Source organism: Natator depressus, chromosome 2, assembly GCF_965152275.1.
Source record: "Natator depressus isolate rNatDep1 chromosome 2, rNatDep2.hap1, whole genome shotgun sequence".
Lineage (NCBI taxonomy): Eukaryota > Metazoa > Chordata > Testudines > Cheloniidae > Natator > Natator depressus.
The window spans coordinates 80,369,924-80,384,783 of NC_134235.1; the positions used below are offsets into that span (position 1 = coordinate 80,369,924).

Below are 14,860 nucleotides of genomic sequence, written 5' to 3' on the forward strand. Positions count from 1 at the left end.
TCTTTGGTATCATGCACTGGATCTCAGAGAACTGAAAACTAAAATCTAGGTTTTTTTTTTATTTATGTGAAAGTTCTTAAAAACTTTTAGGATACACTTGTTTAGGGTGTTATTTTTCAAGAACCCCTTGTACAATTTTGTTCAAATTTGGTAGAAATATATATTCACCCTAGGCCTAATCTACTAATTTGGAGGCCACTGTGACATGTGGATTTTGAAAGAGGCGAGGGGAAAGACACTGGGTTTATAATGAAAAGCTCAGATGAAGCCTCAGCTACGGAATAGGATGTTGCTGCACAATGCGATTAATTCAAGTTACACTCCAAGGAGCAAAGAAAGGGGAGGGCCTCAGGAAATATGGGTCTCTTCCAGTCAATCTTTTGCATCTCAACCCTTCTATCTTGAAAATACTGTAACTCAATTTATTAAAAGCAACACTTATGTATATCAGGATGAGGTAATGATGGAGTGGTTTCTTATATTTATGGGGCTAGGTTTAATCCTAAACATTGAACTGTTTGGTTATATTTGGCATTTACTCTTTTCTCCCTGCTGGCAAAAGTATTCATGCTGCACCTGAGTGCATATAACGGTTTCCCAAAGAACCATAAAGCATATTCTTCCAAAGGGATTTTTGTCTAGAAAGACACAGGAAGTCTTAACTGAGTTATTTTGGTTTTACTTACTACTGTCTGTGGTACTTAAATGAAGATGGTCAGCAGTTATTCCTAGCTATTCTCTTCTGGAGCAAATAACTGTCTGTTCCATATTAAAATTCAAAAATTAGTTTTCAGATTCTGAAAGCATAGCAACTGTATTTGTTAGACAGTTTATATGAATGGAAATAAAATCTGCAGAATGAATATTTTTTAAATTTCTTCACCAAGAAACGTTTTAAGTTTTTCCAAAATACAGGCACTCTGTTAGTAGTTTTTTAAAAAGCTAATTTATGAGATTAGTATTATAAACACATTACATAATGATGATTTGTTTATTAATAAAGCACAAATATTTTCCATTTGCCAAACCATTTCTGATTTTGCTCGGAACGGGCAAAGAGCACAAAACGTATCTGTCAAATAAAATGTAAGGTTTCTAGAAAAAAACTTAAAACTAGTTATATAATTAAACTACAAGGCCACTTAGGCCTGAGGCTAAAAAGCCTATTATTATTCACAGCACTTTTGACTGATCAAGGAATCAGGTTACACAATCTGTTGTGGCAGCAGAGGGATATTTATGATTTCATATCTGCCTAAAGACTATCTTGCTACTACCAGAGCTTTTTCTTTTTGCTCCGCAGTGTTTCTAAGTATAGTGACAGCCACAGCAGGCTTTACTAGTAGCAGTGCATGCTCAGTGAAAATCTGGGAAATATAAGTGGAAACATGAGAGACGGCTTTATTTGGCAGTGCTAAAAAAATATCAGGACAAATGGCTAAACAGTGTTGGGACAGCAGGATGAATAATCAATGAGCAGAGAGCAAGATAGAGGCTCCCTCAGATTCTGGATCGACAATCGACAGCTGAGAGATTATTTTTTGCAATGGTTGACTAAATATGGTCAGGGAAGAGAGAGGCACAAGAGAGCCTGTTTGCCTGGGAGTGCATGTTTCAAATGCTTAGCTGCCTATAAAGCTGTAACAGTTTTGCTCATGCCCGCTGAGTGGGAAATACAGTTAGTTTCTTCTACCGTGTGCATGTGGGAGCCCTGACCTCACAAACAGACTTGACCTCTGGAGATGGAAAGTAGCTTCAACACAGATCTGCCTACAGTTAAGTCTGGAAACTTAACCTCAAGCAAGAACACATGCAGTGTAATATCTAAGGAGCTGGAAGAAATCTCTCTTTTTTTTGGTCACTCCAACTTTTTCTCTGATTATTTTTATCTGCCAGTGGGCTGAGTTCACCATCCCAGGGCTTCCTAGCATCTTTCCTTGGACACTTAATTCTTAGCCCAGCAGCCACAAGGTATTCATTTCTACGCAACATCATCCATATTTTATCAACCCAAGAAAGGTAGCAGCACCAAGTAAGCTTCACTGTTCACACTATTTTGCTTTGAAGTTTTATCTATTTAAGTGGTAAGGTACCGTATTCACTGACACTTCCCCCCTACTCCCCCTCGCATATAATGAAGAGCTGAATCAGACGGAACACTCAGGATGAGATGGCTGCTGCTGATGTATCTCTCTAGGTCATTACCTCTCTTCCAGCTGCATGATACTAAGCTTACAGGTAATAGAACACCAGGAGGCCTGTGTTATTCTGCACATTTAAAGGATACTTATGACTTTCTGCATGTTTAACTATTATTTACTAGATTGTTTTTATTGTTATACTCGTACCCCTATGCTGAGCACAGCTTAATTTCAGTGTGTTAAAGTATCAAGCATTTGTAGTGTAAAGAGCAGGCTTAGCGAAAACTCTAGTCCAAATTTCACAGCAGATACAGGACAGATCTTTTATCAGATATGCTCTGGTAGTGTACTGCCATGCAATGATTTCTAAAAATCAAAATGACTTAATTTTAGTGAAAAGCATCACCTTACAAATCACAACTAACTCAAACATTTTAAAACTGTATTTAAAAAAGTCAATAGTACAGTAATTCACTGCTTAGCTCCAAAATATATTTGTTAGATTTTTAGTGATCTACCTTAAATGTACAAGAAAACAACCCATTTTAAACCTAGAATGTGCGTGCTGTAATTCTAATGCTGCATTGCTGTTTCTCCTTGTAGTGCTGTGCTAGCTACTGCCACACTCTGATTTGCTCTCTATCAGCTGCACTAGCTTTTTGTCATGGGCTGCAGAAATTTTTACTTCCACTGCTCTCCCCTTTTCTCAGGACTATTAAATTTACTAATTTTTAAGCTTATTTCAAATTAGCATTTCTAACACTGGAAAGACAAAGGCTACTCTTACTATAACGGACACCAACTTTTTTTTTTTTTTTTTTTTTAAGAACACCTACTAACTATAAATTAGGTAGTCAATCTACTTCTGGCAGCTCTTTAAAGGTCACACCCTGCCAGCACACTGCATGTTTACTGGTCATTAAAAGCTGATCATGTACCTCTGAACCACAGAATGTGATGAAAGGGGATAAAAAATTTGAAGAGGTGAACGTTTATCATTTATGTAAACTGGTATTGATATTGCAAGCCTGAAAAAGATTCTGCGACTGAAGCAGGTGAGCGACTACACAAACTCAAAAAAACTATTCTAGAAGTGCTGAATAAGCACTGGCTATCACATATGACCTATGGCCCGCTAAAAGCCCAAATCCTGCCACAATAGTTTTTTAAAAAAATTCAATGTCATCATCTTTTCAATTAGCAGGACCATCAGCATTGTGGGAGGGTTTTTTCTTTTGTTTTGTTTTGTTTGTTTTAAGTCTGGATCTGCAGTAGAAAGAGATACTAGACCTGGGGGGAAGGATTTTTTGAGTGGGGGGAAAGGGGTGAAGGTTATTTCCTTCCATCATATTAGATGAGTTTATACTTCCCTTCAGGATACTAAATGCAATCTGTATACCAGCATGGAAATCTAGCAGAAGACTCAAAGAAAACTGAAGTTCTTATGGTGGACTACAATTATCCATTCCAGGAAAGTACTTTGCAAAGCCACCCATCAATGACAGCTCTACCTTCAAAGTTGGCCAGCCAGAATGAACACCAAGAGACAACAAAAATCTGGATAAGTGCTTCAAATGTCCATGTCATCACGGAACATGGAACTGTAATACACTTTAAGTCACTTTGCAGGTAAATTGCATTGTAAAGTTCAGTCTTAGTAAAAAAAGTTAGCTTATAACAAGTTTATTATAAGATTGTTCTTTTAAAGAAATGACAACATGCATTCTGCATCTTCTAACAAGGAAAGGAACGAAAAAGCAAAATACTTTCAGATTCATTTGACAGATAGCTGAGCAACTATATGTATTCCTGCCCAGAGTACATACTTCTTTATGTACCCATATGAACATACAATGCTATGGAATGTAAAGAAGTATGTATTTTTGGCAGGCACTGAACAACCAGTAAGAGGAAACTAAACTGCAGCTGGAAGAAACAGGTCTCCTATTGTTTGAATGACTTTCATGTGGCACATTAACTTGGTATGGGTCAGATGACACTTGCTGCTGCCAAAGTAAAATCACTTATTGCTTATGAATCATGAAACATTATCCCAAGACACTTATTTAGAGGGTGGGTAGAGAAAGTTCTGCTATTGGTTGTAGATAAGTTATGAACAAAAACGTCATGGTTTTTGTTTATAAATTCAAAATATAAGTTTGGAAATGCAAACAGTCACACCAGAACACTCTGGATAAAATATATAATCTATCTGCAAAACTGATTGTCAATCCTATTCAGGATAATCTTTTGTACCCTAACTTTATTCAACTAAAATAGACTTTTTTAAAGATTATCTGAAGAAATGAGGCATGTGATTTAAAAAAAAAACTTAAGTCTGCAGACCATGCTCTGATTCCAAAATTAAGTTTACCTAATAATCCATAGACACTGAGTCTACCGAGTAATTAACACTGTTGTAAGAAACTGCTTGGCAGTTAGTCTTTGATTTAGCAAACAGAAGAGAAAAATGTTTTCAAAATAATTTTAAATTACCATATACAAATTCTAATACTTTAGACACACAAGTCTGGTGTTTCTCCAAATCAACCCTTATTAAACTCACTGAGAGCTTGGATGGAATAAACTGCAGTGTCAGGTTCATGCATGTAGAGTGACAATGCAGAGATTTCTAGGCCACAGCTGCCAGTCAGCAGATTAAGGCTAATGACAGATTCCAAAACAAAAACACAGGAATGACAGAACACAGGATTCCTACATTTTTCTGAAAAATGTAGTCTAATTTTAACAAAATTGGTTAAGCAATTCTGAATTACATATTAAAATATCCAATTTATACTGCTGCTCCTTCAACTCTTCACCTAAAATTTCAGTTTTAAATTATGAAACCCTTAATTTGGTAAGATGTAATTGTAAAAACTATATGAAAAATAAGAAAGGTAAAGTTGTCAATAGAAGCATGCCATTTATTTATTTCTAAAATTAATGTTAACTAAAACACGAACATATTAAGGCTCTGACTAAAATCACTCAACACAAAGAAATTTTTAAGTAACGGATGACTTGTGCTGCACCTACTCATGTATAGATATTACGCGAGAATCCGAACAGTAATCCTTGCATATTATATATGCTTGTCATAACAGGCACAATTGGCCCAGATTAAAGAATAAAGATTCTGAGTCCACTCGGTTTTTTATTTTAATATTTTAAAATTCTGGGATCATTTTTTGTGTCAGGAAAGGAAAATCTCAAATGTAAGAGATCCAATGGATAATTATGCCTTCAAAAATATTAATTTATTGGATACGTGTACCATTTTTCAAATGAAATGTTTTTTAATCACTACAAAATACCAAAAATTATTAGGTATCACCAGATACTTTTTACAAACAAGTATTTAGCTGGAACCGTAGAATTACACTTATATAAAAAGGAATCAAAGTAATGTAACTGTAGTCATAAGGTAATTTTTAATAAATTGGTCTGAAAGTTATTTTCCACACGATCAAATACCTTGGAATGCAGCCTGTATAGAACTCCAACTTCAAAATTACAAGCTGTTTTATAATGGAAAAAAGCTAAACTATCAGCAACTCTACTGGGATTCGTAATGCTGTTTAGCTTCTAGGCCCGTAACTGACAGATTTACAGACTGAGAGCCCAATTCACTATTGGAGTAAGTGGACACAACTTCATTTACTTCTCTGAAGCTTTCCTTCTTATGCCAGCAATTGATATGTAGGTTTCAGTCTACATATCTGACTATCTTTACTAAAGACCAAACTTTATAGCGAGCCACTGATGCTGAATCCTCTCTTGCTATGCCATAATAAGACAGCAATTCTACTATGAAACAAAATGACAGTTCTCAGAGAGATATAAAAGTTAAAATTATATATTGACATTGCTTCTTGCTAGCTCATGTTAACATATCTCTAAGAATATACTCAGTCACTCTAAAATGTCACATCCATCACTTAGGTCAGCTGTTCAATTTTAACTGAGCACATGCTGAACTCTGGGCATCTGCTGACACTGTTGTAACTCAAATATTTCAACTGTGTGACTGACAGGGATAACAGATGCTGACATTATCAAATGCTACACTGCTGTTTTCCATGGCCATTTTTTTGCCCCGATATGGCCAGTACATGAAACTGTATTGCCATCCAAAAGCACACTTGAGCAGCTGGATCTGTAACACAGCTCCTGTATAACCGGTAAAAATAGAAGCCACTTTTATAGCTGTCTTTAATGCTTAAGTTCAAATGACACACCTGCTAGGTTTCTATTAGGATAGATGGTGTAAAAAATATATTTACATAAATTTCATCACTAGATTTCACAACAAACAGATGAAGACTACACTTGACAGGAGCATTATTAGTGCATGGTTTGAACTAATGTCTCCCTGGCAAAGCTTTAAAAAACCCCACAGGTCTTCAAATGCAATATTTGTCTGTTTAGTGTATCTATTGCAGTTTACCAGCACAAATTACCTTTAAGAAAATGCATGAAATAGAAGCACGTTTAACTCTACTTATAAAAGATTTGTAGTGTGTTAAGGAACCTTTCACCTAAAAGGGCTTTAGGTAAAGAAAATTCCAGATTGATAACATCAGGTGTTTGTACAGAAAGAGAAAGGAAGTGTAAACAGAAAAAAATTCCAGTCTACTATAGTGGTATATATGGGAATTCCTAAAGTGAACGCTAAGCAGAAATGTACCAAAATGAATTAAAAGCACTTGACATTTATAAGAGAGAGGCTACAATACTCCTCTTTCCACAACCTAATCTGTTACTTGTGCTAATCAACTATTGTACTAAAGCAGCAGCAAGATATAACGTGGGGGTGGGGGGGGGGCAAAGAGACAGGAAGAGTGTTGCTTTCTCCAGTGCAATTTAATTTAATGAGTAAAAGGAATAAATATAAGTGGCGCTATACATAAATCCAAACACGACTCCAGAATTAATCAAAAGAAAAAACATTTAACACTGCAACTGTACTTTAACATGAGGCTAATCCATAGTTACAAATTGTGCTTACAAAGGTGCTAGAAGACAGAACAGATTGGTATATTGTATAAGGCATTCTGGGGTAAATGTTTCCTTCCTGCCCTCCCTCCAAAAATGACTTAAGTTAAATCTTCAATTACTTTAAAAATCAAAAGCAAAGTGTCAATAAGTATAACATTTATAGCTGAAAAGTGTGTACTTTTAAAATTGTACATGTACAGTTAAAAAACCCAGCTGTATTGTTATAAAAAGTTACAGCCTTCCTGCACTCCAATGCTTTGCTAAAGCTGGTAAAATGGAACCAAATCACCTCTTCAATGGATTTGGTCCCCTTCAACCAGCTGTAGCTATGCATTGATCACGACAGGATATCAACTATTTTCAATAATGGACTTAACACTTGTATAATGGCAACTTTGAACATGCTTCAACTATTCTGGACAGATTAAATGCACACTGTCAACAGAAAGAAACAAATGTGAAAGTATGGTATTCAGTTATACTTCAGGATGTCCCAAAGGCTGTATTTCTAGATAAACATTTACTTGTGGAATTACTTGTGTTTCGCTTTCTGTTCTTATTTAGTAAAAAAATGGTACCAATGGTAATTTCTATAAGAAAAGAATTAGGCATTCAAATAAATTGATTGTTCAGTCATGTATTGCTTCCTGGTTTTTCTTAAGGTTTCTCCCTCCTGCTTTAAAAACACATACAAAGGGAGGGGGGAGAGAGGGAAATGTACTCTAACATCATATTTATTCTGCTTCACAGATAATCTTTTTCTAACAATATTGTACTAGAGAGGAAATTCCTGAGGGCAGCAACTGTATTTGCATCTTGTACATGTTGAGAATATTATTTACAATTAACAGCTAATAAATTTGTCACTGACCTTGATGCTACACTCTAATTCGCTACCTAATCGCAGGTCTAACCCTGAGAGATTATATTCCCTCCCCACTCACATTTAGAAAAGTCTTCTGTGAAAGCATTTTTGGAACTTATTTCTATACTTTAATACCTCCTTTAAGTGAATGTCTTTTATGTTCAGCTTCCCAAGTTGGAACACATGCACTTACTGAATTAAGTGCAAATACCAAGTCAAGATAATTTCCATCCTTTTAGAAAAATTACTAAAATATTAGCACTTCCCCTACACCCAACCTATTGCCCTGGCAACTTAGTCATCCAAATATGTCTGAGAATAACATCCCCTCCCCCCCCGAAGTAGTCCTGTAATTCTTACTAACGCTAAACATACTTTTGACAAATCCCATTTCTCTATTCCACCACCACCAACCAGTTCAGTACCTCACCCATATATAACATGAATTCACCCAATACAAATACCAAAACAGATAATAGCAAAAGGATTTCCAACACCATTTTAAAGACACGTATAATCTCCCAAATTGTAATTACTAGTTTATGAACAAATTAGTCTCTGCAGCAAAACATATGCCATACAATACTAAAGAAAAGTATTTGAAAAGTGCATCTAACTGTGAGACATTCAGCTTCTGTTCCCACTTAAAGCTAAACTATACTAAGATTATAACTTTGAATTATTCCTTTGATGAACTGGTAATATGGATGCCCAACAAAGGATGGTGATCTGTACAGCCATTACTTAAGAAGTCCTTTTGTGCAAAAAGACTATTCAATTTAAGATGTTAATTCCACTATTCTTTAAGTTTTATTCCCAAGACAGAATGCAGAATCAAGACGGTTGCGGCTATGGGGACAAGTGCACTCACTCACTCTTCACAGCTACATTCTTTAGCTCAAAATATTTGAAGCAACAGAAGATTTCTGGACAAGTTAAATATAACCATGGTTATGGTAATTTGGAAAATGTATGATTGACCCGTAATATATACTCAAGTTCTATTTTTGTTTCTATTTGGTTCTTGTAAAAGCTGGTTAATGTAAGAAATGGACATATCTCAAAATTAGAGAAATGTCTTTACAACTTTGATCAATGGGGTTCATTATCTTTAGGGTTAAAAGGCTGAAGCTAATGAGTTTGTAACAATGTGGTCTATTTAGGTGGACTCAAAAATTGTAACAAGGTTCTCCGTTAAATAAAAATGAAGTTTCTACACGCTTCCTCCATCTATCTTGAACATAATTGTTTCTTCTTACTCAGCAATTCCTTTAAGCAAGAAGTGTATCTATGGCACATACGAAATAAGGTCTACTGTATTATATACATTTTACATTCTACTATAAAAGCCAAGAAAACTCTTATTCTACACTGATTGTTCTTTCATACATGTACACACATGGGGGTAAAATATCCTACTTGTTACAATAATTAAAACTCAAGCATTAGGATGCTGATTATTGACTGTAATCAACATATGATCATTAAGACACACTTACTGTGTCCGCACAAGCACACTTTCATAGAAGGACAAATGCGGAGAAAAAAATTCTGAATTATCTAAAACTATAAACCAGTTTACTATTTACTGCCTTATTTTAATTTAATATTTTCTACTTAATATCCAAAAATCAATTAAACATTTAGTGATTTTTCAGATTGTTAATTAAAACAAAACATTAGAAAGAAGGCACTGGGAAATAAGCAATGATCAAATTAAAAACTGAAATGGCAATATATTAAAACCTTGCAATTCAACGTGCTAGATATAATAGCCTAATAATATCAACAATGTTGAACCACGTTTACCTCAATGATCTATCTCCAGTGACCAAATTTGCATGAGGTTTTGTGAGAGCTAGGCTAAAGGTAAAGCATCTGGCAGTGTATTGCTCTGTTAACTTAATGGTCTCTAGAGTTGTAGCATAAAACAGCTTGTTGGTTGATTCGTTTATTTTGGGGGGAGAGGGGCTATCTTTGCTTGAGTTTCAGCCACGATGCTCACTGGCACTCTTGGGGTGCTAGAATGTATGAGCCACAATGTGCATTAGTTCCAGGCCCCTACTTGCAGGTGAATGCCGAAAGAGAGGTACTGAGGCCATTGCTGGAGACCAACTTTTAAAAAAGGCTGTTAAACCTTTATTCAAACAAACAACATTGCTTTACTGATACATCAACTATCACAAATCTCCTGGGGGGGGGGGGGGGGGAGAAGAGACTGAGTCATGACAGAACTCTTCCAGAAACTTCTAAGAGTCCTTAGCTGTCTGACCCCATCTCCATACCATCCTGGAGCCTCCCCATATGAGGGAAAAACACAATAGTTGTGGTTGGGAACAATCTTGGAGTCAAATGTCTATGACAAGTCTTTTCGAACAACTGCCTTCAATACTACTGACAAGGTGTTGACACACTTGAAGATTCTAGTAGAGTTTACACAGTTACTCTTAACGAGGTCTGCCTGCTGTTTATTAGTAGGACTAGCAACCTCTCAAAGTGGAATGTAGGAGTGTAGTAGACACCCAGCTGCTTCTGGATGCCCACTTGGCAAGTGTCTAGGAATCTCTTGCCATCATCCATCTAATCTTAATAGTAAGCGTTGCTGTATAATCCAAGCACTTCTGAAGTAAATTAAATCTAAATAGATTTGGCAAGAGGTTTGGGTCCTTTTGTGATGTGCTCTTCACACTTACTCATGAGACCTTGTCACCTTGAGACTGGATTACTGCAGTATTCTCCACACAAATCTATAGCTTCAAGATATGTGAAAATTACAGATAATCTACTAAAACACCAAGATCTCACATGACACCACGGGAACTCATGAGGTGCAAAGACGGCACTAGCTTTAAATTTACTTCCAGTTAATGTGCTGGTTTTGACTTATAAAGCCTTAAATAGTTTATGTTCCTTCTATTTAACAGACTGCCACTCTATATATGATACAACACAACAGTTAAGAACAAAGTATCCGAGCTAACAGGTCCCTAGTTTTAACTGGAAGGAGACTAGCAGGAGGGGCAATGAAACGGACAACCAATAGTGGAAGTTTGCGACTGCTGCAGACAAAACTACACCTGGGACTACACAAACCACTCTGGCAAGAGATGAGGGGCCATGAAAATTTCATAACAAAATGCAAACCTCATGAGATTTTCTCTTAATTTCTTCCCGTATCAGTGTGGAAAATACTCACCCACTCATACATTTTTGTATGAAATAATCAAACAATTTCTTCGATACGTTAAGAAAGGAGGAAAGAAGAAAATGAGATTAAAACGAAAACCACTTAGGAGGTATTCAGTTATATAAATATATATATATGAGAGCCATACACGCACCTCAAGTACCTACATAAATCTACCCTTTCCTTTTCAGTCACAATAGTATCCAGGTACCACCGCAGGGTTCAATCACTTATACCTGGAATATGTTCCGACCTCTCAATCACTGTTCTTAAGCTTGTTACTGCAGGAATGCTTCTATGAAATGTGGGTTTGCACCACGCTCTGAGAACTGTCAGAGTAGAGCTCATTTGGATCTACTGTGCGGTGATGACACACTGGGTTCCATCATGGAAGAGAAGGATTCCAACTCCTAAAATTTCCCCCCTGGGATCAGACAGCTTCAGTGGCCCAATAAGCAGTTGTCTCAATGAGTAAGAGTGGTTTTGACCCCAAATACAGGGAATCTAATCTTGATGTGAATAACATATGGATCAAAGTCACTAGACAGGGTCCTCAGAGCAAGAGCCATTGAATCCTGGCAAGCTGGAGACAGAAGTTGGTATTTTTGGCTACTGCTGCTACCTAGATAACAAGGAGCACTGACTAATCTAGTAAAATAACACGGCTTCAGATTCTGTCAGAAAGGCAAGTGCCTTCAAATGAGTGCAGCTAGTGTGTTGTCTAGTGTCTTGATTAGCTCCTTGAAGCGTTTCCTATCTTAGATACTATGGTGATGAGTGCTGTAGAAAAAACTTGAGAATGTAATTTTTCCTATTCTTCATAACATCATTTCCACTGGATTAAAGTGTAGTTCCATTCAACACAACTAAAAATGTTACTATGTGCTTCTGTGTTTATTATGTGTGTCTGATTCCATATGGACTCTGCAAATTACAAATAAATATTTTCCTAACCGCCAGTCATGAAAATGTAAGAGTTAAAAGTCAATCGTGGTTTTCTTCTCATGTATTAGCCACAAAAATTAGTAAAGATTCTACAGGCCAAGCAATACCCACAATTACACGTGCAACTCCATTAGCTTTTCTGTTACTAAACAATTCCATTACCTTTCAGCTCAAACAAGCAATGAAATAAAAATATTAACACTTCTTTTATTCATAAAATGCTGTTTTAGTTGCATGCAAATGACATCACATTTTCCATTATATTTGCACTTAATGCTAATGAAAGTGCTGGACTGAAACTCTGGAGAATGTTAATTTATCCATAAATAAATCTTCACAAGCAGTGACAGTGAAAGCTTTCCAAACAGCTTAAATCATGCAAAAAAGCCAACTACTAAAATTATATACAAATGAAGATTTTAGAAAAAATGTGTAGTTACTGAACACAACAAAATATGGTTACAAGTCAACAATTAAAGAATGAACTGTTACACATAGGTCAAAAAAAATTATAAACCTATATTACATTGTTACTTGAAAAATAGTAACTTAAGATCAAAGATTCAAGACAGTAATGTGATAATCACACAAGGGGACAGAGTTAAGGTTACACATGGAACCACAACCATGGCATTCTCATATCTGAAAGCCTAATATTCCCTCAAAGTACTTTTTATGAAATTTCCTAGGAGAATATTTTAATTAATTTAATAATTAGGCCAGGACAGCCTTTGCTTCACTCTGAGCATACCTTGAACTATTAGAAGCTCATGTGAGAACACAATTAACCATGCAAACCACTGTGCTCCTATGGAGCCCTTGCTCACTGCACAATTTCAGAAATACCCACATTCCCAAGTATATCTACCTACCATACATGCAGGCACAACCCAACCAATAAAAATACCTCTATTTCAGTTACTGTGCATGTGCAAAATGCAGTTTTCAAAGCCTCCTAACTCCCAAATCTCAATTTTTCACTGAAATACTTAATGGCTCTTCTTCATAAAATTTCATTCCATTTCAAAATTTCAACTTTCTACCCTCAGGTTAATGGTTGTATACAAAAAAAGTTTTTTAAAATGATTGGGAGAGCATCTCCTTCCCCTCACATAGCCAACCATCTCACTCTTCCTTTTCATACTCAATAGCTGAACCATTTTAACAAAGTCTCTCTCCAAAATTTCATTTTTGGATAAAAATATGGCTTGCAACATTTCAGTGTAATAAATCTACTATAAAAGTTACAGCAATACCAGAATGTTTTTCTTATTTTTCCTCCTTTAATCAAACATCATGAACTAAACACTAAACATAACAAGACTTTACCTGGGATTCCCTCTTAGTGCAGCATGATGGAGAGCATTAAATCCATTATTGTTTGTAATAGTAACATCTGCCCCAGCTTCTAACAGTACAGCCAGGATGTCATCACGCTTTTTACTTATCGCATCATGAAGCGGAGTATCTCCTTCAGAATCCTAAAAATAGAAATTATTTTCTTCAGCTTCCACATTTACCTATTTAAAAAGGAAATTTATGGGAAAAGAAGGTCTCACATGTCACTATAGGAACTAATGAGATGCAAATACAAGATAACTTTTAATACCATTTTCCAGCACTTAAAATTATAACTTCAGTCCAGGCTGCACACTTATACTGCTTTTTGGTCAAAATAGTTTTTGGTGAAGTTTAATCACAGAACAAGGATAGTCTGAAGGAGAAGTTAATATATATGTATTTATTTATTAATTGTATTACCATAGCATCAGGGACCAGGACACCACACTACTAGACACTACACAAATATAAAACAACAAAATACAGAACAGACTGTCTCTACCCCAATGAGCCTTCAATCTAAATGTAAGACAGAAAGGGAAGTAGAAGGAAACAATGAGACAATATTAATCAGCATGATAGGTAACTGTCTCAGCACACCAGTGGCCCACTTCACAAGCTTTATGTAGGTATCATGGCAGAATACAGTTTTAGGGAGGAATTTGGAGGAGGTAGCTTTGCAGCTGTTTATGGGGAGCTCCTGCCCCAATAGCGAGGGGCACCACATGAGAAAGCATGGAGGTGTTTTTAGAAAAATTAACAAGGGGGTGATTGAGGCTGGAATTATTGACCTAGCAGAGGCGGGAGCTGACATCTCAATAGTGAATGAGAGATGATAGGTAGAAAGAGGATAGGACATCAAGGGCCTCGAAAATGAAGACATGTTGTTTATGTTTGATACAATAGAGAGGAGGGAGCCAGTGGAGGGATGCAAAGACAGGCAACATCTCAAAGCAACACATTAGGAGAAAGACATTTGCAGCGGCATTCTGAGTAGATATGATTGGGGCAAGAATGCAACATCAACACCAGGGAAAAGAACGCTGCAATGATAGAGACATGAGTTTATCAGAGTCAGCTCAAAAGTTTTTACTGTGTGGATGGGTAGGAAAGGCTGTATCTGAGAGATGTTATGCAGAAAAAAAAAAAATCCAGATTTCCACATAGCCTGAATGTGAGGACGTAGAGAAAGGTCTGAATCAAAGAGGACTCCCAGGTTACAGGCCTGAGCAATAGGATGGTTGTGTTGACCACACTGAGCGAAAGAAGTAAGTAGGGAGAAGGGAAATTAAGAGCTCTGTTATAGTCATGTTGAGCTTTAGCTGTCTGCTGAATATCCATGAGGAGATGTCAGAGAGATGCACAGATCTCAGTTTAGAC

At 36.3% G+C, this 14,860-nt stretch overlaps 1 protein-coding gene and 1 long non-coding RNA gene across 5 annotated transcripts in view; one reads left to right on the forward strand and one right to left on the reverse strand.

The window, feature by feature from the left end:
• Positions 1–14,860, reverse strand: part of MIB1 (MIB E3 ubiquitin protein ligase 1) — a 101,902-nt gene that overhangs the window by 53,714 nt on the left and 33,328 nt on the right. For all 3 annotated transcript variants that reach the window (XM_074944511.1, XM_074944513.1, XM_074944512.1), the window contains exon 12: positions 13,469–13,620. In XM_074944511.1, coding sequence (XP_074800612.1) covers positions 13,469–13,620 — 152 coding nt within the window. The remainder of the gene's footprint in view (positions 1–13,468; positions 13,621–14,860) is intronic.
• LOC141982441 (uncharacterized) lies at positions 1,589–7,778 on the forward strand. 2 transcript variants are annotated; one of them, XR_012638080.1, is made up of 3 exons: positions 1,589–2,032; positions 2,141–2,238; positions 3,518–7,778. It is a non-coding gene; the product is annotated as an uncharacterized LOC141982441 (long non-coding RNA). The 2 variants fall into 2 exon arrangements; XR_012638079.1 differs by having other exon boundaries at positions 1,589–2,238.